Below are 23156 nucleotides of genomic sequence, written 5' to 3' on the forward strand. Positions count from 1 at the left end.
ATTCCTGCTGCCTGTCTACTTTATACATTTAAACCATTTGCATTATCCATTTATTTAATAAGCAAGCTCTGCTCTTTAGTTTTTAATACACATTACTGCTATTTTTGCTGCTCACCATGCCTTGCCAAAGCAGCTCAGCATCCTCCCAACCCCAACATCATCCCACTGTGGGGGACTCGGCAGACAGGGATGGACTCTCAAGTGGGTGAAACAACATGCCTGGCAGGCAATGCCTGTTCACTGTCACCTGTCAGCTGTGTAGTGTGTACTGCTGTGCGGGTGGCTTGCAGTGTGTGTCAGCCATGGAAATGAGTTTGGCATGCCACACGTCTGACAAATTGGAGCCCCCTGGCATGAGACAGAGTGGCCCAGTGGGTATTAGTCTGTGGTTGACAACACCCCACCTAGCTGACCTTTTCCAAAACTGACCCCAAGCTGCCACCAATCAGCTTCCAGCTCCAGTAAGCTGGTAAACAATGTGTGTGTATATATATATATATATATATATATATATAAATGCTAATTCAAACTATTAATAAATACTATTACAGTATATAAATAATACTTAAATAGCACTGTTTAACAGTTCCCTTGACATAAGAAACAAATCTAATTAATTTATGTCAAGCTAAAGTGTGTTAGAATATTTTGTGTATTTTGTTTATACATGTTCATTTCTCCATTTTTAAATTATTGTGCATACACTATATATATATATATATATATTTCACTGGAAGGTAAACTGATTATATTTTTTAGTTCCGATTATTTCAAGCATATCTCTATAGTATTTATTTATTTAGGGACATATTCTTAATACAATTGTTAATACTGGCTTATTTGCGTTTAGCCTACCGCTGTATATTTTTGCGTAAATTTTGTAGCTTCCGTAATATTGTCAGAATTAACAAACGGAAAGCATCTGAGCAATTTGAACAATAATGCACCTGAGGAGACTGAATCCCCCCTATGAATACATTGGTCTCGTCTATTGCTCTCTGGCCTGTCACGTGGTGCGGATGTCCTTCGCTTTTCCTCTCTCTGCAGGCTAAACATGGCTGCGCTCTTAAGATCAGCCCGGCTCCTTAAATGTTCACCGGCTGTATTGCTGCAGGTCTTCGGAAACAGCAGACATGTATCGGCAGCTGGTCGTCTTTACAGCGAAGCGGTCGGGACTACTCGTGCAGGGTTATGTGTACAGACAGTCCCGGGACGCTTAAATGTAAACAGGTATAACGCAGCATGACTCTGTGCCATGCGTGTGTAGATCATGCAGTTGTCATTGAGAGGTGATCACTCCTATAACAATACTGTAAGGTTGTAAAACGTTGATCATGTGCTGTATGCAGGTTATTTAACCAAACTTCAACGAACAGGCCTAAATCTAAATCATCTAATGACGTTATATGAGAGAGATGTGTATTAGCTCATAACCTGCAGTATGTGTGACCCATGAACATCACTGCAGAATATATGAATGTAACTATTACATCTTTTCTTTCAGCTTCTTTGTAATGCTTATAACATTTTTCAGTCAGATTATATTTCAATCTGCTTTTTTGGAAACAAAGTAGTAGTATTAAAACCTTAATTTAAATACATAACCATTAATCCATGAACTAAACCATTGACTAAAAAGCCTATGATGAAAATAAATGTGTCCATATAATACAATAGTGTTTTGTTGTGTGTAGTTGTTTTAGACTAATACTAGTCTTTCAGTAAGCTGTATGCTAACATGTGCCAAAAGTCAAAGGTCAACATGCCAAGGTCGTTTTGAGCCGTCTCAAAATACTGCACATCATATTGGCCAACGTTTAGTCTGTTTGTTTGTTTTTTGCTTGTTGGTTACTCAATGTTTTCCTCATATTCTTCATATTCTATATGGTGGCTAGTTCACAGCAGGGACAGAAATGTGCTTTTTCATTAAGTGGTGATACTTGCCCCCCTTAAATTAATTCCCAGAAACATTTTTACTATTTATTTTACTTTTTTTTACTAAAATATGTGTCATAATTTCAAATTCTTGTATTTAATCAATACATTTTACTATAATAAAACACTGTAGGACTGTCTGTTACAAATCAAATGAAACCGTTTCAACAAAATCCATCTTTGCACTGCAGAGGAAACACAGAATCTGTATTTGAAGTGGCTTTTATGTACATTTAGACTATTTAATGCAGCTCAGAGGTAACAAATGTAATTTCACACTGTAATTACAGTTGTGTAAATAATACTATGACATTGAGATTGTTTCAAAATAAAAAAAAAAATAATATTGAAAAATGAAACATTTTTAAATATAAAACTACAACCGAGAGGTTGGAGGAAAGTCACTGAATCATTCATTCAAATTATTTGTTTAAAATCATTCAGGAACAAAGCAAGTGACTGTCTTTATGAAGCGACTGTCAATATGATGCTCAACAGTTCCTCTGAGGCGTTGTTTGCTAATTTTTTTTGGGGGGGGGCATTTTAACCATTCTAAATGGTAAAGTGTTACATCGTCTAAGATAATATGATAATTGTTTTAATAATGTGTGAGATGACACTCTCAGGGTGTGTTTTTGTTCAGCTGTGAGTGACACACTTGATAATGTCATCTCACACATTATTAAAACAATTATCATATTATCTTAGACGATACTGTAACACTTTATTTTAAGGACCAATTCTCACTATTAACTAGTTGCTTATTGGCATGCATATTACTAGCATATTGGCTGTTTATTAGTACTTACGTATAAAGCACATATTAATACCTTATTCTGCATGACCATATTTTAGATCCCTTAGTCCTACTCCATATTAATAAGCAACAAATTAGGAGTTAATTGAGGCAAAATTTGTAGTTAATAGTTATTTAATAGTGAGAGTTGATCCCTAAAGTGTGACCAACAATATATATGCAATAACCCATACTTATGCATGAAACATGGGCACGATGTTTGTAAATGAGGCCTGTTAATTTCGTAATTGGTTTTGTAGTGACCACCTTCATTTTTTGTATTGCCAGTTTGCCATGCATGTGGATTGATTGTATACACTTTTGTTTTTGCAGTTTGTCCTCATACAGATTGACCCTGCCCTGTGTGAGCTGTCGTCAGTATGGTGTTGTCCCGGAGCAGAGTGGGCTGGTGAAGGATGAGCCCAGTGTGGCGGTCCGTTCCAAGCAGGCTCAGCAGTTTGACTGGGCTCTTGCCAAACTAGACAGCTCAGTCCGAAGGACAGGCAGGGTCACCAAAACACTGCTGCTGCGTATCTTCCATGATATTTGCAGAACAGGTACTTGTCTGTTTGTTTAAGGATCTTTCTTGCATCCATTTCATAAATAAATATCATGCATGTCATCTCATTTCTGAAATCACTTCCAATAGGATATCCAAGTGGAAATCAAGCCCTGTTGTTGCTGAGAAGCTGTGGCTCTCTGCTTCCTGAGGTTCCCTTGGCTGAGCGCGTAGAGCTGTCACAACAGATCTGGGACAAGCTTCAAGAACTGGGTATGTGTAGAGACAATTGAACAGTTGCTCGTTGTACTTCTAAATCTGGGTTTAACTGTCATATTGCTGTTCACTACAGGCACCACCTATGATGTAAGCCATTACAATGCCCTGCTTAAGACGTACCTGCAGAATGAGTTCAGATTCTCTCCAACCGACTTCCTAGCTAAAATGGAATCTGCTAATGTTCAGCCAAACAGGGTGAGTATAATTGTAATTGAAGGTGGAGTAAACAATATATATATACATCGCAGCTTCAAGGACAGAAAAAAAAAATGCTGAAATTAAATGAAACATTCACTACAAAAATCTATTGATACGGCTTTAGACTGTAAGACTGACACAAGGTGCAACAAACAATGATGCTATATAGATATATTGTCTTATCACTGATGATAGCTAGGAAATTTAATTGGAAACCATGTTTATTTACATTTATATTATATTGTGACTGGCTAGGTGACCTATCAGAGACTCATTGCAGCCTATTGTGAAGTTGGCGACATTGAAGGTGCAAGGCGAGTTGTGATTTTTGATTTTCTTCCAATTAGTTTACCCTTGTGGTGTGAATTGTCAAATTCTATGTAATAAAAAAATTGAAGTAACAGTGTTTATTTCGCAACGTCTTGCAGTACAATCCTGGGCTTTATGAAGAGCAAAGACCTGCCCATCACAGAAGCTGTGTTCAACTCGCTAGTGACAGGCCATGCCCGTGCAGGGTGAGTGAGTGGACAGTGCTGTTGATTTGGTGCTTCTTTGTGTTTGGTACCTTTGTGTTGAGTGACTTGTGTTTGTACAGGGACATGGACAGCGCTGAAGGCATCCTATCAGTCATGAAAAGTGCAGGGATTGAGCCGGGCCCAGACACGTACCTGTCTCTCCTCAACGTGTATGCTGAGAAAGGAGATATTGCCAAAATTAAACAGGTCTGTTATTGTGGGGTATGAAATGGACTCATCAAGAGAATGCTGTGTATAATGTTTCATTTATATGTTTTTTAAAAAACAGCTTGCTGACCTCAGATTTTTCAATGGTTGTGGAAACATATTTATACAAAATATTTTAAGAACCGTAGCATAATCAAAAGTTAAAATGCAGTAATTAATTTAATTTGTTTTTAGGTAATAATAATATATATCATATTTTGTCTCCTCTAGACTCTAGAGACGGTGGAGAATGCAGATATCCTTCTAATGGACAGAGATTTGATGCAGGTGGTTTTCAGTCTGACGAAGGCCAGCCATCAGCAGCATGTGCCTGAGATTGTGGAGCGCATGCGTCACGAGAGAGGATATGTGCCAGGTGTGTCTGCTGACTGCAGTGTCGTGTCATGGAAGAGGAAGGAATATGGAACCATTAGCTTTGAATTTTGCCCTAAGCGCTTACCATAGTGGTCCATACTGAGCCATAATGGTCCCATATGTATTCAAAGCGGTATTCTATTTAAGTGTTTTAAATATGAACCCAGGCCAATTAGAGAAATGGGATATATAAAATATTGATGCAGTGAGAGGTTGTTATGGGATTTTAAGAAAGTTATCAATAATTGATGTAGTTTTTTATTTTGATACTGACCCATCCATTTGTTTCTATTTCCTCAGACGCTATGAACCTCTGCTTGAGTCTGATTACCCACGGACATGAAGAGACTGCGTTTTCTGTGCTAAAGAGCTTCACCGGCCTGCTGGTAGAGTCACAGACCAGTGATTCCCCAGACTTGGGAAACTTCTTTCTTCGCCATTGCGCCAATATGGACAAAGTAAAGGGAACCAACCTAAACATTTTTACAAGTGCATATTAAGTGTACATGTATGTTAAAGGAATAGTTCACCACAAAATGAATTTTTTTGTCATCTACTTACCCTTATGTCGGTCCAAACCTGTATGAGTTTCTTTCTTACAACAGTTTTTGGTCACCATTGACTTCCATAGTAAGGAAAAAATACTATGGAAGTCAATGGGGACCATCATCAACTCTTTGATTCTTCAAAATATCTTCTTTTATGTTCAACCTGAGTTGAGGGTGAGTAAATGATGACCAAGTTTTAATTTTGGGGTGAACTATTCCTTTAAGCTGTTCTGAGATGGCTTAATATTATTAATGCTGTGTTCATTTGTATGTTTATGCCTTACAGCCTGTGGAAAACATAGTTGGGTTTTGCAAAGATCTAAAAGATTCAGGTCTGCACTCATCGCCACTGCAGTTCACCCTTCAGTGTGCCCTGGAAGCTAAAAAGACCGGTGAGTGCAGTGATGATTTAAAGTTCATAAGTTCAGTGTTAATCCTCAGTTATTGTCTTTTCAAATCCCAGGCTTTTAATTCAAGCTTATTTGTCCATTTTTGTTTCTTTTGTTTTCAAATATTTTGTTATTGTCGTGAAAATAGCCATTGACGCTGTTATTACAATATAAATGCATAATTCAAAGATATTAACCTAATAAGAAAGATAACAAGGTGTTTGAGATTTTGAAACATTAATACACAGGAGGATTATTTTAACAGGATTAAAATGATCCTGTGTTAAACATTTCTGGGCCCAGTTCTTTCTCTTTATTTTTAGTTTATCTGATAGTCTCACAGCTTGATTTGTGAAATATGCTTCATTATTTTAAGGTATGGCTGTTGAGCTCATGAGAAGCATGAAGGAGGAGGGCTTGCCTCTCAGACCTCACTACTTCTGTCCCCTGTTCACTCATTACCAGAAAGACAAGAACATTCCCGGTGAGTCCTGAGCTTCCAGCCTTCTTCTTAAACACTGATCTGTACAGTCATTATTGCAGCCACATTTACTTCCATAATATGATGTATTTCCTATTGATATTCAAAAAGGAAGAATTTTCCAGGATTCCATCTGGAATGAATTGGATTGTGAAAAGTTAGAGTAGTCTATTTAGTTATTTCTTAAGCTGTGGAATAGGAAAAATTGACACTCTTTTTGACACCTAGTTGATGAATATTATTTTTTTCCTCAATTCTTTCAGTTTCTCTGTTCCAGACTTACAAATAAATGTTCTGACAAAAGAGCATGTCCAGATAAATCCTGCTGAAACTGCAACAGCGAGTATAAAAGCATTTAATTTTTAACCAATAACCTTCATGAAACATGCAGGATCACTCTCACCTCTCTGTTCCTGTACAGTTTTTTTTGTTTTGTTTGTTTGCTCAGTGTTGAAGTCTGCACTACGTGAAGGTTACATGACAGAATTTGTAGTGACTGGGTCTCATGTAAATGCGAGCGCTCAGAGGGAATTCACTTTCAATTACGTGCGCTGCTGTGCACGGCCATGAAATATTTAGCGCCATGTCACATTCAGTCCACAGGTGTCACCAGCGGGCAGACGCCCATCCCCCTTTCCACCCACCGGTTTTCCGTCCACCCGTTCACGAGTGCGGAGAGGGGGAAAAGTTTGCATTTTGATGAGGTGTGGATTTGGGCAGGCGAGTTTGAAAAAGCATATGCTAGCTTTGTCTCAGCAGCCGCGAGCGAGCGGTGCTTGTCAGATTCAAGAAGCAGTGCAGCTCATTGCTTGTGACATAGTGCGAGAAGAATGCCTTAGTCCCTCACATAGCACACAACAGGCTTTTACATCTGCACCTTGAACACTCTTTGCACTAGCCACATTTTGAAAATCCACGTTTTGTCATCCACTTGCATTGGATGCTGGGTTCTTTTAAATCACAGTAACTGCAGAAAGCCACTTTAGGGCTTCCATCAACTTTAATATCCTTCTGAGGGGAATCATCTCAAGGACTAGAGGTGGAAAGTGATCTTGCCATTTAGTTCCTCTCTATTTCTTCATATCATCTTGTTTCTGGAGCTTTCTTGAACTGGCACATTTTTCTTTCTGGATTACATAAAACAGGAAGACTCAATCTGCAATGGATTCGCCTTGTTCTTACACGCTCTGTTGTCAGAAAATGTATAGTAATAGCACTACAGAAACCTAGAAACTTTCAAAACCTAGGGTCCTGTTTGTCTTCTGACCATAAAGGCAGCTGCCTTTTAAATGAGCATTCTAAGTGAATTTAAACCTCATAAGCAGGCTTATGTGGAATTTTTTGACTTGATTTAGCCTTTCCTAGTCTTTATTTTCTGTCTCTTATATTCTCATATACTTATAGGCTCTTATATTCAACAACGCTGCATTTATTTGATCTTCATTTGATCAAATACAGTAAAATCTGAATATATTTTAAAACATAATTTATACCTGTGATGTAAAGCTGAATTTAATTACTCCAGTCACATGGTCATTCAGAAATCATTCTTGGTGTTCAAGAAACAGTTCTTGTTATTATCAATGTTAATTCAATGCCATTATACTTTTTTTGGAGGATTCTTTTAAGAATAGAAAGTATTTTTATTTGAAATAGAAATCTTTATACATTATAACATTATAAATGTCTTCATTGTGACTTTTGATCAATTGAATGCATCTTTGAATTTCTTGCTGAAAAAAACTTTTTGAACATTTATGTATATGTGCTTTCCTGTTTCAACATACCCAAGCAGACTTCAAGTTTTGCTTCTAGCAAGATATACTTTTGGCTTTTTAAAATGTTTAAATCCATTTCATTTTAAAATTGAGCTTGTTGACAGTTTGAATTCTGACCTCTCCCTTTTAGTGCTCCTCTAGTAAGAGAGACCGCAGTCTTGGTTACTTCCCGCACTTACAGGTCAATCATCAAACCCCGTGATGTAGCAAACAGAAACTTGGAGGTCGCCCGAGAATTCATTGAACCGGATTTGTTCCATAAAAGCCCTCTCACACACTTTGTGAATTGAGAGAAGTCTTGAATCGGCGGGTGACGTGACTGGATATCCATTTTCTGTCCCCATTCACATGCTACATGCTAGTGCTGTCTGGGCCAACTTTTATAGCTGACAAATGGATCAATGGATTATTTAACAGCAAAACAGGTGTGCTTCTCTCATAAAAATTAAAGAATGAATAGACAGACGGCCCTCAGGCTCCATTGAGAAGAGAGTGTCTGGATGACTGTTTACGTTTGCATGAAAGCAAAGAGCTACTGAGTTGCAAGAAAGGATGAATGGAGAAAGACGCACAGATGAGAATGAAATGGAGAGATGGGATGGATGGATGGAGCCTCCAGGTGCTTTACCTGGCTAATGCTCTCACACACCGGTTGCCGGCCGCTCCTGGTGCCAGATGCAGGTTTTAATGGCAGATAAAAGCAGCTCTTATCTTTTATTCAGGTGTGTAGGTGTCCCCTGAGCGTTGCGATACAGAGTGCTAAGGACCAAGGTGAAGAGTAAACAAAACACAAATCGCTAGTTCACGTGTTCCCACACACACAAACGTTTGCCCGAGTAGGTCGAGAGACTGTTCCATATGCATGCTGTGCTTTAGGCAGGAGTGTAGGGCCCTGCTGGAGAGCCGGGTACAGGCCTGAATCCTCTGCCTGAAGGAGGTGTTCCTCCAGGCCATGCCACTGGAAGACTGATGTGATAATTCAAATATTCAGAGTATTTTATTTCATTTGTTTATTAATGCTTTCAATTTAAGACCTGGTTCAGTGAATTGTAAACAGCCTTGGGCTTTAAGTCATGTTGCTGGTTTAAAAAAAATCCCAGAACCAGTGTAGCGTTAGTCTTAGTACTTATGAAAAGATGTTTTTGCTTATTTCTTTCCCACATAATAGGAAAGCATCTTTTTTTTTAAAACCAGAAATCATGGTTCAAATATGTAATGCTGAGTCATTGCTTGGGTGGACTGAATGAACAGGCGTGATGGTGGGATGTGATTTTTTTTTTTTGTATCTGTATTTTCCAACCTATGATGTATGACCCACATTAACTGCATAAATTCAAGGAGAGAAAGAGAAGCTTTACAGGTAAAAAGCAGGTTTCCCCTTTTTTGTACTTTGCTTGTCACATGTATTACAATACCATAGAGTGTCCTATTTGTCACTTAAGGTTTCATGAGAATTTGAGGGCCCTATTTTGCTCCATAGACCATCTTTGAACTTTGGTGCAGACGCAACTTTTGTATGTCATGAATTACATTTTAAGGTGCACATGTTTGAATAAATCACTTTTTGTTTCCTTTCAGGTACTCTGCAAGCTCTGAGAGCCATGCAAGAACTGGGCGTTGCGTCAGACTTTGATACTTTTAGTATCTATATCCTGCCATCTTTCCCATCAGTGGACAGTGCCCGCACTTCTCTTAAGGTTATTGTGCTGGATATGTGTGTGGCTTGTTGGTTTATGTGACCGTTCTGAAACACTCTTTAACTTGGGTTGATAATTGCAGGAGGCAGGTATTGACGTGGACGGCAATATTTTGATTGCGGCAGAATTACGAACAGAAGCGTCACGTGGAAATCTTGCAGGGCTGTTCTCTCTGAGTAAGCATTAGCTTTCATGAAAATTGACCTCTTTTCCTTTCTTTCAACCACTCTCTGTCTGTCTGTATATCATGTACTCTGTGGAGAGATTTTTTTAGATATACCCTCCCTGTATGATAGTACTCATCACTTGGAGACTAATTGCCATCCATCTGGACTTCACATATATAATCCACTCAAACATGCACTCTACCAAGCAGCTACATGCCCATTAGGTCATTTAAGTGATTAGAGAGTGAAAAAAGTATATACATATATACTGCATATATACTGTGTATATATATTGTGTTTATATATGCAAAATTAATCAATGGAGTGAAGCTCCTTATCTGACCAAGGTAAATGGGGACAGATGCTGTTGAATTATGGATGGTACCTTTTCCCCTTCACAGTTGTGCCCCCTGCTGTCTCTTTTCTTTTTTTTTTTTAGGCTTAATTCCTATTGGTTTAATTTGAATTCAAAAGGAGTTTTAGTACTGGAATTACTTTTTTTTTTTTACCGAGAAAGTTTGCCAAAAGGTGTAAATCCATAATAAGTCAACATGCAGCTCACTAAGAAAATGAGCTTTAGTTACGATGTTAACGGGGTTATATGTTTGAAATGATTCTGTTGTCATGACATTCATCACATTCACACTCTTGCAGTGTCTTCACCTGCTCTTCCAAACATTGACCTCAGTGCTTTCAGAGCCAGTCTGATCTCTGGATTCAGAGGGTGAGTAATGAAACAAACTCTGTGTGTGTGTGCGTGCTAGTAGAATTTTCTGCCTTTTGGCTAGACAGGTGTGTGTGTGTGTTAGCTAGCAGAATTTTCTGCCTTTTGGCTAGACAGCCACTCACCCGTCACCTCATGCATATGGACGCAGTCATCTCTAGCCCAATTACAGCATGGGAGGAATGCAAATAGAGTTTGTCCTCTTTGTTGCTTTGCTTCTGATGCCTCTCTGTCCGATGCTGAAAGACTACTAACTATCCCGACTGCCGCTGATGGTGAGATGCAAAGACTCACATGGGCATTTTAGCCATCAGCATGGCTGTCAGTGTTTATTTTTTGCCTAATTCCCCCCAGACAGTCACCTCATTCCTCACACATGCTCATAAACCTGTCATGGTATTTAATTTATCACATCAATTTCTTATGGTATCACTTAGTGCACTCACTCAGCTTACATCTAAAATCAATCCCATCATGCACAATAGTTAAGGACCAGCTCTGTTTTTAACTCTGATTTGAGCGCAGAGGCCGTAGGGCAGCAGATGCTGCTGTCCTCTGTATTTAGCAAAGCATTTAGATGTGAAAGCTGAGCAGGGAGGTTGCCGGCAGCGATGGATGTCAGGTTTGTAATTGGGGTTGTCAGAAGGGTAGAGGGGGTTGTCGGGGCCCTGTCTCCTTAGCGACCTGCTCTTGTAATAATCAAGGTCAGAAGATAATTTAATCATTAAACAATGTTGAATCTTTTTTTCCTTCCTTGTCTCCCTGCTGTCTGCCGTGAACACTCCCTACCACTACTGCATCTTGATTTCTCAGCGTGTTGTCGGACTGTGTGTGAATGTGCATTTGTGTATATATGTGACCACTGAGGATCTAGAAAGCTTTTTTTTTTTAAATATACTATAAATATATTAATTATATTATATTATGACTATATTACTATTACTCAAAACATATCATACAATATATAGTAATCTATACTAAAGTTTTAGGTCAGCAAGTTTTTTTTAAAGAAATTTATATTTTTATTTAGCAAGGATGTATTAAATTGATCAAAAGTGACAGTAAAGAGTTTTATAATGTTACAAAATATTTATATTTCAAATAAATGTTGTTCTTTTGAACTTTCTATACATCAAAGGATCCTGTAGAAAATGTATTCCAGTTTTGGAAATTGGCAGCAGTACTGTTTTTAACATTGATAATAATAAGAAATGTTTCTTATTCACCAAATCAGCATATTAGAATGATTTCTAAAGGATCATGTAACACTGAAGACTGGAGTAATGATGCTGAAAACTCAGCTTTGTCAGCACAGGAATAAAATACATTGTTCATTTCAGTTCACATTTATTTATATAGCACTTTTCACAATGCATATAGTTTCAAAGCATTCAAAATTTTTGATTAAATAAATGCAGCCTTGGTGAGCGTCATAACATGTTTTAAATATATTATTATTATTATATATATTATTTTCTCATTATTCACTGCTATAAAGTATTTTATTCACCTTTTGATTGCAGTCTCTTTTTAATTATTTAAAAAAAAATCCTTATACAGTTAGGTGACTGGAAAAATCATGGAAGGAAATCACAGAGATTCATTGGTCAAAAAGTGAGAGGACCCTGTTATATGTTCTGATATGTCAAATGAAGCCCAGTCACACCAAATATGTCCTTGATCTTGAAATCACTCTCTGACAGATGATCAGCCAAAGTATTTTGTTTGAAAGTTGCAGTAGAAATGTTTTTGTCCGTGTCTGTATGAGAGTCATCTCTGATCCTCTACTGCCCCCTACAGGTTTCACAATGTGGAGCTTATGGCAAAGGTAAGCATGAAACCAAGTGATTTTAAGAAAGATGGTAAAAAACAAATGAAAAGAACTTTTGTTAAAGTGACCTCTTCATCTGCTGTTACAGATTACAGAGCTTCTCTATAAAGACCCTCGGTTCAATAGTGCTGACCCTGAAACTTCAGGTAAGTTGTTTGTTTAACACTCTTTAACATTACGTATTTGCCTGTTTGTATTTCTGTATTCAACATTTATTTAAAAATATAATTGGTGGAAAAGGGGGAATTTTTCAACTTTTCAGTTGATTTAAATGCTCCTGCAATATGACAAATTCATTCAAAGTACAATATTTCAGTCTTTCAGTTAATGTCATAAAAATGTTGTTAAAAATAGGTTTTAATAAACTGTAGCATGCCATACTAAATTATTTTTTTATGCTGCTTTATCACTTTATTTCTTTTATTTATTCTCTTGTTTTATTTACATAATGTCCATGACAATCTTAGCTGATAGCCAGTATATCATCAGCTCTTGTGATGGTTGGAAAACATTGCACTAGTAAATCTCAATGCCTATATGTCCTCTGAGCTGGTTTCACTGACAGTATCGTGTGTGTGTGCACTGAGGTCTGTTGGGCCACTGGCAGTGATGGAGTGGATCCTGATAGCCGTACTTTGCATTAAGTGTGTCGTGTGTGTGTCTGATGCAGTCTGAACAGTAGCCGTGCGCATGTTTATGTGAGTGCTGTCTGCTTGCTGACTCTGCGCTGAGTTAACAGAGCTTCCGCGAGTGTTTGTCGTCTCGCTGCACTGGAGCTGGCCTCCGCTCTGGTGTCCGAGCAGGTGGGAGCGATGGAGACGGTCTCTCTGTCTCATCCCATCACCATGCACAATGCAAATGTGTGCGTGAGGCTGTCAGCTGCCAGCCACTTGTTAAAACAGACTTCAGTCAAGTCTGCAGCAAACTGCTTGTGTCAGCATAACACACACACACACACGGTTTAAGAGCTTATTTGCTGGATTGCAGTATTTTTGTTGTTCTGGTCCTACAGAAGCTCCCTTTGTGTATTTATATGACTATTAATGTATTTATAGAAAGCAGAAAGTGTCAAATTGGTTCTTCTCTCCTTTTTGCAGAAAATGTGGCCTACTTCCTTTACAACCTGATTGATTCCCTGAACGAGACAGAGGTGCACTCCAAAGAAGAGCAGATTAGGGAGTACTTCGGCCTGCTTAAGAACATGGTATGTTGGCAAACACTCAAACATAGTATCGTGAACCGCTCGGTATGCCTGTTAAATCGAATCTGTCTAGGACCCCAGCAGATAGCCATTCACAATGCCTTATGATCAGATAAAAACATGTACACTACACTCGTTCAAAATGTGGGATCAATAAGTCGTTTCAGCACGTATGCATTAAATGTGAGTGACAGTAAAAACTTGTTATAATAGATTTTTGTTTTACATAAATGCTGTTCTTTTTGAATCCAGAGAAAAAATATATCACAGTTCACAAAAATATTTTAGAAAAAAAAACAAGCATTTTAGAAAGATTTCTGAAGGATCATGTGACAGTGAAGACAGGAGTAATGGCTGCTGAAAATTCTGCTTTTTTCCAACACAGGAATAAATGGCATTATAAAATATATTAAATTAGAAAACACTTAAATTGTAATAATATTTCACAATGACTGTATTTACTGTATTTTTGATCAAATGGCAGTATGCTAAGCTAGTACGCAGAGCTTTTAGCTTTACAAAATAAAAGCTACTTAATACAAAGAACAAGAAATGTTTAATTCTGCATCTACAGTTTTGATTATTTGCTATTAACCGCAACCTTATTCAAAATACATTAGTGAACAGAATAACATGCATACAGAAGCACTGAAGCAAAACTAAAGATCATTTGTTACTTCGTTAGATCAGTAGTTACTCAATGTTAATAATTTCTCTTCTTTCAGAATATCAGCATCTCGCTGAACATCTTCAGAGGAATCAGGAACATTCTGGAGTCCTACCAAGTTCCAGAACTTGTCAAGGTATTTTATAAATAGTGTTGTTTGCAAAGACAAGTATAATTTTCTATACTTGGAGATTTGAATCTGACACCATTTCCACAGCTTTCAGCCAAGAATTATGCCAAAATTCAACATTAGAGGTGTGCTAGTACTTTTCTAAGTGAAAAGGCTTTATTTTTTACCTGGCAGACAATAAAATGGCCAAAAAACACACAAAAATCACATCACAGAGATTTTTGCATGGCAAAACCACTAAATATTTTCTTCAAAAACTTTACAAATCTGTTTTTTATCATTTTTTTTCCAGATCTGTAATAGTACAGTTAATTAGAGCAGGTTATATTTTTTTCTTTCAGGATGTCCTTGCTCTTGTGGATAAAAAGGAAAATGGGTTGGAGACTGATGCAACACTGCTTAGAGTAAGTATTTGTATGTATATATTTTTTTAACCAAAAGTGCTCAATCCATGAGCTGAGCTGTGTCAGTAAGATGAACTCATGTTTTTGTTAGGGTTTGGAGGGGAAACTTTCATTCCTGGAGAAGACCCTGGCAGAGCTGAAAGCTGAGGGCAAGCCAGCCAGTTCCACCCTCAAAAAAGTAATCACTGTCCTGTGTTCCGAGGAGGTGAGGTCTATTATTCTCATAAATACCCATCAGTATATTTAGTGTTCTGGACACTGATTACTATTTTTATAGACATTTATAGTGGTCAACTGATTTGATTGAACCAATTATGCACCTTATTTTGAACACATCGTGTGGGTTCGGACATTGTTAACTTGAATGTGCAAGACTTCAGTCTCCAGTTATTTTAGCTGTACAAAAATTTTATTCTGCTAGATTATTACCTATAGTGGCTAATGAAGTCCCGCACATTCACAGAAAATAGCTTGGTTCCACATTATAAAATATGGTGGATATTGGTCTGTCACTAGTCACCATTCAAAACCATTCGTCAGTATTTGTATATACATGTTTGCAGTTGATTTTTTCTGTAACTTTATATCTCTCATTAGAGACTGGAGCGAGCTCTGGAGCTTAAAACTCAGTATGAAACGGATATGACTCCTGCCGCATATGCCACGCTCATCAACTTGTGCTGCCGCCATGACAATGCCGAGGAAGCCCTCAAGCTAAAGATGGAATTGTAAGTTAGACGTACACATTATCACCGTCATACAAACATCCTTGTTTTGCTTTGTGAACAGTTAAAGGAACAGTTCACCAAGTAATTAAAATGTCATTAGTCACTCAGCCTCATATCATTCCACAATTGTAAGACCTTTCCATGTAACGCAAGGACATTTTTGAAGAACATTCTGGTTGCTTTTTTACAATGAATAGAGATGGCGCATTCAAGCTTCATAAAAGATGCAAAAGCAACATAAAAGTAGTCCATACGACTACGTTCCACATCTTCTGATAGCAACATCTCTTCTCTGATGAGAGAGAAGTGAAAAAGTGGCTTGGATATTTGTAAAAAAAAAAAAACCTTTCTTTCACGAATGAAATCAATTCAGAAGGAACATGAGGGGGTGAGCAAATAATGACAGCTTAAAGGGTTAGTTCACCCAAAAGTGAAAATTAGGCTGTGTTTTACTCACCCCCGAGGCATCCTAGGTATATATGGCTTTCTTCTTTCAGACGAATCCAGTCGGAGTTATATTAAAAATTGTATTTGATCTTTCAAGCTGTTTAATGCCACTCAGCGGGTGTTGCATTGCTTCAGTTCAAAAGAAGTGAAATAAAAATCGCCCATCCATAAAAAGTGTCTCACACGGCTCCGGGGGGTGAATAAAGGCCTTCTGTGCAATGCAACACTCGCTGAGTGCCATGAAACAGCTTGAAAGATCCAAGACCATTTTTAATATAACTCCGACTGGATTCGTCTGAAAGAAGAAAGTCATATACACCTAGGATGCCTCGCAGTTCCAGGGGAATAACGTATGTGGTCGGATTTGCGCATGCTCCGCTCAGAAGTGACGCACGCGGAAACGCAGTGGAGAGATCAAAACAAAACAATGGTCAATTTTTCATTTTTGGGTGAACTAACCCTTTAATTCTCAAGTGAAGTATCCCTTTGAATTTGAAACATTCGCAGCACAAAGAATGTGACTTAAAAATTAATTTGTCAACCTGTGTTTACTCCTCTTTGGCGTTTCAGGGCTCGCAAGGACTCTGAGGCAACGCTGGATGCTCAGAAGTATGTGGCCTTGGTCCGAGTGCTATCCAAACACGGCAAGCTGGAAGGTTAGTGGTCGCGTCTGTGCCCGTGTGATAGCGTCAGGCCCTGTTGAAATAATTACAGACGCCCCTTTTATTTTCACCATCCTGGATTAATGAAATAATTTAGTTTAGTTTGTCACAAATAATGTGGGCTGTCACATTAGGTGTGCCTTGCCTCACTTTTTAAACCACTTAGGACATCAAGGTACCAATGAGCATTTTGTATTACTTATTACGGCGCTATCAAAAGCTTGCCACTTGCTTAATTAGTTTCTTAAAGGCGGCGTTCAACGTGAGCGGCCTTGAGAGTGTGTCTACATGCAAGAGTGAGGTCCGAGACACCTGTCTATCCGCATGGGGACATTAATCAGCCATTATCTGAATTCCACTGTGGATTTCTCCATGCTCATGGAAGACGCAATTACAATAAAAGTGTTTCCTCTTTGCTTTGTGCACACTGTGATGGTGAAAATACACGCTCCGTCTCTCTTTTCATGATGCGTGTCACTCTTTGGCTGCCCCCTCCCTCTCGCTCGGACTCATCCTGTCACCTAGCGAGGGAAAATTACAGGACCGGCTGCACTTTAACAGAATTACCAAAATCCGTCCTGATACTAATGGCATATCATGTCGGGGAAAGTGCTTGAGTATTTCACACACACACGCACATTTGCATGTGAATTCAGGCGAAAGTGTATGATGAGGGAAGTGTGTGTGTATGTATATGTGTGTCCATCAGAGCGAGCCGGTGGCCATTAGCCCACCGGTGTGCGCTTGGAGCTTGTCATTCACATTAACACACCTCAGCGCCCCAGCCTGCCCGCATCTCCGCCACATCCCGATCCGCTTGAAGATCATGACTCGTGGCACCTTAGCACACTGGCTGGCCTGGCTTTTAATGGCCTTGTTTTTGTTTGAAACCCTTTCCTCGCCTCTTGTTCATTCCTCCTCTGTTTTTTTTTTCTCTTGTTTCCTTACATTTGATACGGAGTTCGTAAAATGCCGTTGCCGGTTCACAGGCTGGCAGAAGGCCGTGGAATGAGCTCGAGGACTAATGGGCTGTGTGATATTTGTTTACCTCAGTGTGTGTGGTATCAGACAGTGGGCCGGGATGCTTCGCTGCTAGCCGTCCATTCGGGCCCATTTACCACCAGCAGCTGATTGGGTGTGATTAGTGGTTCTGTCAGAAAAGAAGACTTTGAGCTGTCTGCCATCACAGAGCTTTCTCATATGGCTGAAGTTCAGCTCGGTTGCTGTTTGTGGTCCAGCGATGTGTGAACCGTGCTCCGTATGACCAGCGAGTGGTCTGAGGGGCTTCATTTGGGACTCAGAAGTTTGTCTTCTCAAACCTCATCCATAACCTCAGGACACGCTCATCAGGAAGTCCTAGTATTGTGCAGAAGTTTACAGTGCTTGTGCACTGACATATTGAGCTATGATACTTAAAGGGTTAGTTCACCCAAAAATGAAAATTAGCCCATATTTTATTCGCCCTCAAAGCATCCTAGGTGTAAAACAAACAACCAACAAACAATATGACTTTCTTCTTTCAGACTAATCCAATCGTCATTATATTAAAAATGGTCCTGGCTCTTCCAAGCATTAGAATGGCAGTAGGCGGGTGTTTTTTTTCAACAGTCCAAAAGTAGTCAAAAAAGCGCATCCATCCATAATAAAACGTGCCTCACACGACTCTGGGGGGGGGTGAATAAAGGCAGCGAATGTAGCGAATCCTGTAGCGAATCAATGCGTTTTTGTAAGAAAAATATCCATATTTAAAACATTATATAAACACTTTTCTCTCACTTCCGCTAACTGTTGTAGGCAGAAGCCGTTCCGGGCGCAGCGGAGAGAGAACAAAACAAAATGCCGGTCACAAATTAGAATCACAAAACTAGGATTTGTAAAGAAAAATGTCGGAGAATTTCGATATAAGCCAAGAGGAGACTGATTTTCCTTTGCTAAAGTAAGGAAACTTTGCTTCCTTTGCTCTTAAAACATAGATAAAATTAGATATAATGTTTTATTAATTAAATAAGTTTATTTATGTATTTTAGTTCAAATAAATCTAATTTTTAATAGTTTAATAGATCTAGTTTCTAACAGATAAATTTGTTCACATGCTTCGATTCTGGAAGTGGACTGTCACTCCTTTGGAGTGGATCTTGCTTCAGGATTATAGGTAATTGTTTCTCCAGGAATTCAGTGTTTCTTTTTTGTCACGACGCCCTCCGGCGATCCATTTAACCTCCATTGCTTCAATTCATATCCAGCTGTTAACACCTAACATGTGGCACTTTTTAGACAAGAGCGCTTCTTAAATGACAAGCCTCTATTTAAATGGGCTGACTGCTGGGATCTTGATAAAACAATCCTCAAAAATTAAAAAAGCAGTAAAGGATGAGATCTGTGCCCGAATAACAGCGTGACTGAGTAGATAAGTGAACAGAGCTTTATCATACAAAAGCAGCCTCTTAAAAACTCAGCATGACCCTGCTGAACCTCAAGTATTAATTTATAAAAAAAAAAAAACATCTTACAGTGGCAAGTGTTTAAGAAATTTGTATGAATTAGTCAATATAATTGCAACTGTTTGGTGATGTAAGTGGGATAGAAATGATATATTTCAACTTCAAAAGTGATTTGTGTGTTTTTAATCATTTCTTTTTTTAATTTAAAATATGTTCTGCATATTAAAGGGTTAGTTCACCCAAAAATGAAAATTCTGTCATTAATTTCTTTACATTTAAGTTCTTTTAAAAAATCTGAGAGCTCTCTGACCCTCCAATAGACAGCAATACTACTGCAATGTTCCCAGGTCCAGAAACGTAGCAAGGACATCGGTAAAATTGTCCATGTGACATCAGTGGTTCAACCGTAATTTTACGAAGCTACGAGTATACTTTTTGTGCGCAAAGAAAACAATAATATAATTTATTCAACAATTCTTCTCCCCAAGTTACCGTCTTCCGCCATTTTGGAGAGCATCCACTCAACGTAATCAGCGTTGTTTATGTTCAGCATGCGTACGCTGTCTACTGAACGTAAACAACACATTACATTGATTACGTTCTTGTATTGCTGTCTATGGGAGGGTCAGAGAGCTCTAATATTTTATCAAAAATATCTTAATTTGTGTTACGAAGATGAACGAAGGTCTTATGGGTTTGAAGGTCATGAGGGTGAGTAATTAATGATATACTTTTTGTGCGCAAAGAAAACAATAATATAATTTATTCAACAATTCTTCTCCCCAAGTTACCGTCTTCCGCCATTTTGGAGAGCATCCACTCAACGTAATCAGCGTTGTTTATGTTCAGCATGCGTACGCTGTCTACTGAACGTAAACAACACATTACATTGATTACGTTCTTGTATTGCTGTCTATGGGAGGGTCAGAGAGCTCTAATATTTTATCAAAAATATCTTAATTTGTGTTACGAAGATGAACGAAGGTCTTATGGGTTTGAAGGTCATGAGGGTGAGTAATTAATGACAATTTTCATTTTTGGGTGAACTAACCCTTTAAAGTATTACATTTTACAAAATATTTAAAAATAAAAAATAATATGCTGCATATTAATTTTTATTAATATTTGTTTTATTAATTTTATTAACTGCTTTTCACTTCAGTAATATTTTAGTGGCATTTGTGTACCCATATTTTCTTGGGAAAGTTCTTAACTATGTTGACCATTTATACAAACAAAAACTTAATGTTCGGATTAAACTGATATAATTCATACTTTCCAGGGAAAGTATAAATACTGTTGTGTTATCAAAACATTGCTTTTTAAGTTTACTGACACAGCAACAATTGCTCAACCAATAAAGTTTTGGGTGGGATTGTTTATCAACCAATGGCAAGTGTTCAAGAAATGGTAAATTTTTGCAATTTGGCTAATGGCATGAAATCTAGCACTTTATCTACTTTATCGAAGTACTATGAAGAAATGGAGATGAACAGCAGTACTGCTGTGAGTCATGGGAATTTGGGAGTTTGCCTGACTGCCTGTGGCCAGTGCTGACTCCCACATGCACACAGCTGTGATGATGGTACCCTCATTCTCTCTCTCTGTGTCACTCTCTCTCGGTTCTAGATGATTAGTATCGCCAGTGCAAACAGGCCCTATCGGTATCAGCCCATTAGCTAGCCTCTAAACAGCGCGTAAACACATCTTAATTATCTGGCTTGGTGACAGAGCAGCTGTGGAGGTGGACCCTCTCCCCTCTGCCAGATGGGAGCATCGCCCAGTAAAAAACCTCCATTACGGTAGCAAAGCTGTGGCGTATCCACGACCAGAGCCCGCCGAGTTCACGCCGGGCACTCGCCGCACACCTATAATTTCCCAGCATGCTTTCGCAGGGAACCGTGAAAAAAAAGCCTACTATTGTGGGGGCCTCCGTAATTGTAGTCTCGTTTAGAAATGCAAGTAGTAATTAGCGGTGAATTGGCATTATACGGCAGCATTTGCATCCCCGCTGGGTGTAAAATGTTGTTTTAATAGCGGTTTGTTTTCCCCACATGAAATTATCTAAGGGGGCTTTTATCACCTCTTCCCCTCTCTCGCACTCTCTCATCTGGCACCGGCCCATCAGGGAACGGCTAAGCGCACAGATATACAAAAAACCTCCACAAGTCTGTGGAACAGTCAACAAGACGGTTAAACCTTTGTTTGCACTTGCGATTTATGAAACTGAGCCCTGAGTACCAAGTAACCACTATATACATGTGTTGCGTACCATGTAACTAGTTGCATGTAGAGGATTCAATTATTAATTTGTAAAATTTCATTATTTTATAATTGTCAACCCATTCCAAAACTTGTTGAATTAAAAAAAAAAAAATCTACATAATCGAGTTGACTCGATTTTAAGTAGTGAGTCATTGTTGGATAACTGGTCAAAATGTATGACCACTGCTAGGCCATCACTGATATTTTGGCTAATCTATCTTTCTCTCTTTTTCTCAATCTCTGGTGATGTCATACAGAGGCGATAGACATGCTGAAGGAGATGAAGGAGAAGGATGTGCAGTTAAGGGAAAGCACAATCGGTTTGCTCACCCTCACGATGAACACAGCTGCGATGAAAGGAGATGCCAACACTATTCGACGCCTCCAGGAGACAATCTTCACTTTGGGCCTGGCCAAACCATCCAGTAACCTCTGCTCACCCCTCATCTCTTGCTATCTGGAGAGGTGAGTTGGTAAAACTTTGGAAACTTGCCAGACTTTGTGCTGTTCTTGTCTGTGTGTAGCACCTACTGCTCTGCACACCCTTTTGAAGGATCCCAGCATTAGAACAGAATGCCTGACATTTTATTTTTAACAATGTTGCTGTTTAAAGATTAATTTTTTAGCATGTTTAACCTTTATTTGGATAGGACATTTCATTAACAGGAAGCGAAGTGGGAAAGAGAGAGGGGGGCGGGATCGGGAAAGGTTCACAAGCCAGGACTCGAACTCGGGACTCTATATGTCGGCACACTGCCACGAGGCTATCGGCACCAACAACAATGTTGCTGCTTAACCCTCCTGTTGCATTTGGGTCAGTTTTGAATCAGAAGGGGTGCATCAGCAGAAAAGTGTCTTTGTTACACATTACATGTACTTGCTATAATAATAAAATTGAGTTATGCATAATTACACTGAACAAAATTATAAACGCAACACTTTTGTTTTTGCTCCCATTTTTCATGAGCTGAACTCAAAGATCTAAGACTTTTTCTATGTACACAAAAGGCCTATTTCTCTCAAATATTGCAAAAACAAAAGTGTTTCGTTTATAATTTTGTTCAGTGTACAAGCAACTACCTCAAGGGCAACTTAAAATAGTGTTTCAGAAAAAAATCCCCAAAATGTACAGTTTTAGTATAGAAAAAAACATTAATAATGTGTGAAGACTATCATTTATTTAACAAAACTGGTGTCGTAATAACATGGTAATATCACAAATTTAAAAAAACATTAAAATCTTTGCAAATTCAAATTTCATTGCGAAATTAATAATCCGATACAATAAGGTTTTAAATATAAATTTAAAGAGCAGGTCATATGGTATTTTAAAGTGTCCTAATATTGTGTTGGAGTCCCTTACAACAGGTTTAAATGCATCTAAGGTCAGAAAACATTGTAATTTTCTCAGAATATACACAATAATACAGTGCTCCAAACCGTTCTTATAATAATGTCATAAAATACAAAAACACTTATGCAAGTGAATCGTGCCCACAGCTAAAGTTTAGCTGCTAAACTGTGAACACTTAAAACAATAATGGTGGATACGTTAGCCGAGTGCTAACGTGACTAACTGATTTTAACTGATGACTGATAACTGATGACAGTTTGTAAACCAAAATATGTCTACTGTAATGTTTGAAGAACGACAGACAAAAGACGCTAGACGCTAACTTTTAATCAGAACGCAGAACAGCTGTATCACAGACGCACTCGCTCGTCTCTCCCGCATTAACCCTATAACTGCCGGTGCAGCAAAATAAACCGCAATTTCACAATGATTATAGTC

The 23156-nt window shown here is 38.4% G+C and overlaps 1 protein-coding gene across 1 annotated transcript in view; it reads left to right on the forward strand.

Annotated features, from left to right (window-relative positions):
- Positions 1-1024: 1024 nt before the first annotated feature.
- The window catches only part of LOC107666369 (leucine-rich PPR motif-containing protein, mitochondrial-like), a 51541-nt gene continuing 29409 nt past the window's right edge, over positions 1025-23156 (forward strand). Inside the window, exons 1-23 of the mRNA XM_016457628.1 lie at positions 1025-1230; positions 3065-3288; positions 3381-3503; positions 3583-3704; positions 3963-4021; positions 4136-4222; positions 4303-4429; positions 4661-4805; positions 5105-5262; positions 5639-5744; positions 6118-6225; positions 9579-9697; positions 9780-9873; positions 10519-10588; positions 12389-12416; positions 12508-12565; positions 13517-13623; positions 14346-14423; positions 14759-14821; positions 14913-15026; positions 15419-15549; positions 16567-16652; positions 21622-21829. Of these exons, the coding sequence (XP_016313114.1) occupies positions 1055-1230; positions 3065-3288; positions 3381-3503; positions 3583-3704; positions 3963-4021; positions 4136-4222; positions 4303-4429; positions 4661-4805; positions 5105-5262; positions 5639-5744; positions 6118-6225; positions 9579-9697; positions 9780-9873; positions 10519-10588; positions 12389-12416; positions 12508-12565; positions 13517-13623; positions 14346-14423; positions 14759-14821; positions 14913-15026; positions 15419-15549; positions 16567-16652; positions 21622-21829 (2591 nt within the window). The 5' untranslated portion in view covers positions 1025-1054. The remainder of the gene's footprint in view (positions 1231-3064; positions 3289-3380; positions 3504-3582; positions 3705-3962; positions 4022-4135; positions 4223-4302; positions 4430-4660; positions 4806-5104; positions 5263-5638; positions 5745-6117; positions 6226-9578; positions 9698-9779; positions 9874-10518; positions 10589-12388; positions 12417-12507; positions 12566-13516; positions 13624-14345; positions 14424-14758; positions 14822-14912; positions 15027-15418; positions 15550-16566; positions 16653-21621; positions 21830-23156) is intronic.

This window comes from Sinocyclocheilus anshuiensis, unplaced genomic scaffold (genome assembly GCF_001515605.1).
Source record: "Sinocyclocheilus anshuiensis isolate Anshui unplaced genomic scaffold, SAMN03320099.WGS_v1.1 scaffold63, whole genome shotgun sequence".
NCBI lineage: Eukaryota > Metazoa > Chordata > Actinopteri > Cypriniformes > Cyprinidae > Sinocyclocheilus > Sinocyclocheilus anshuiensis.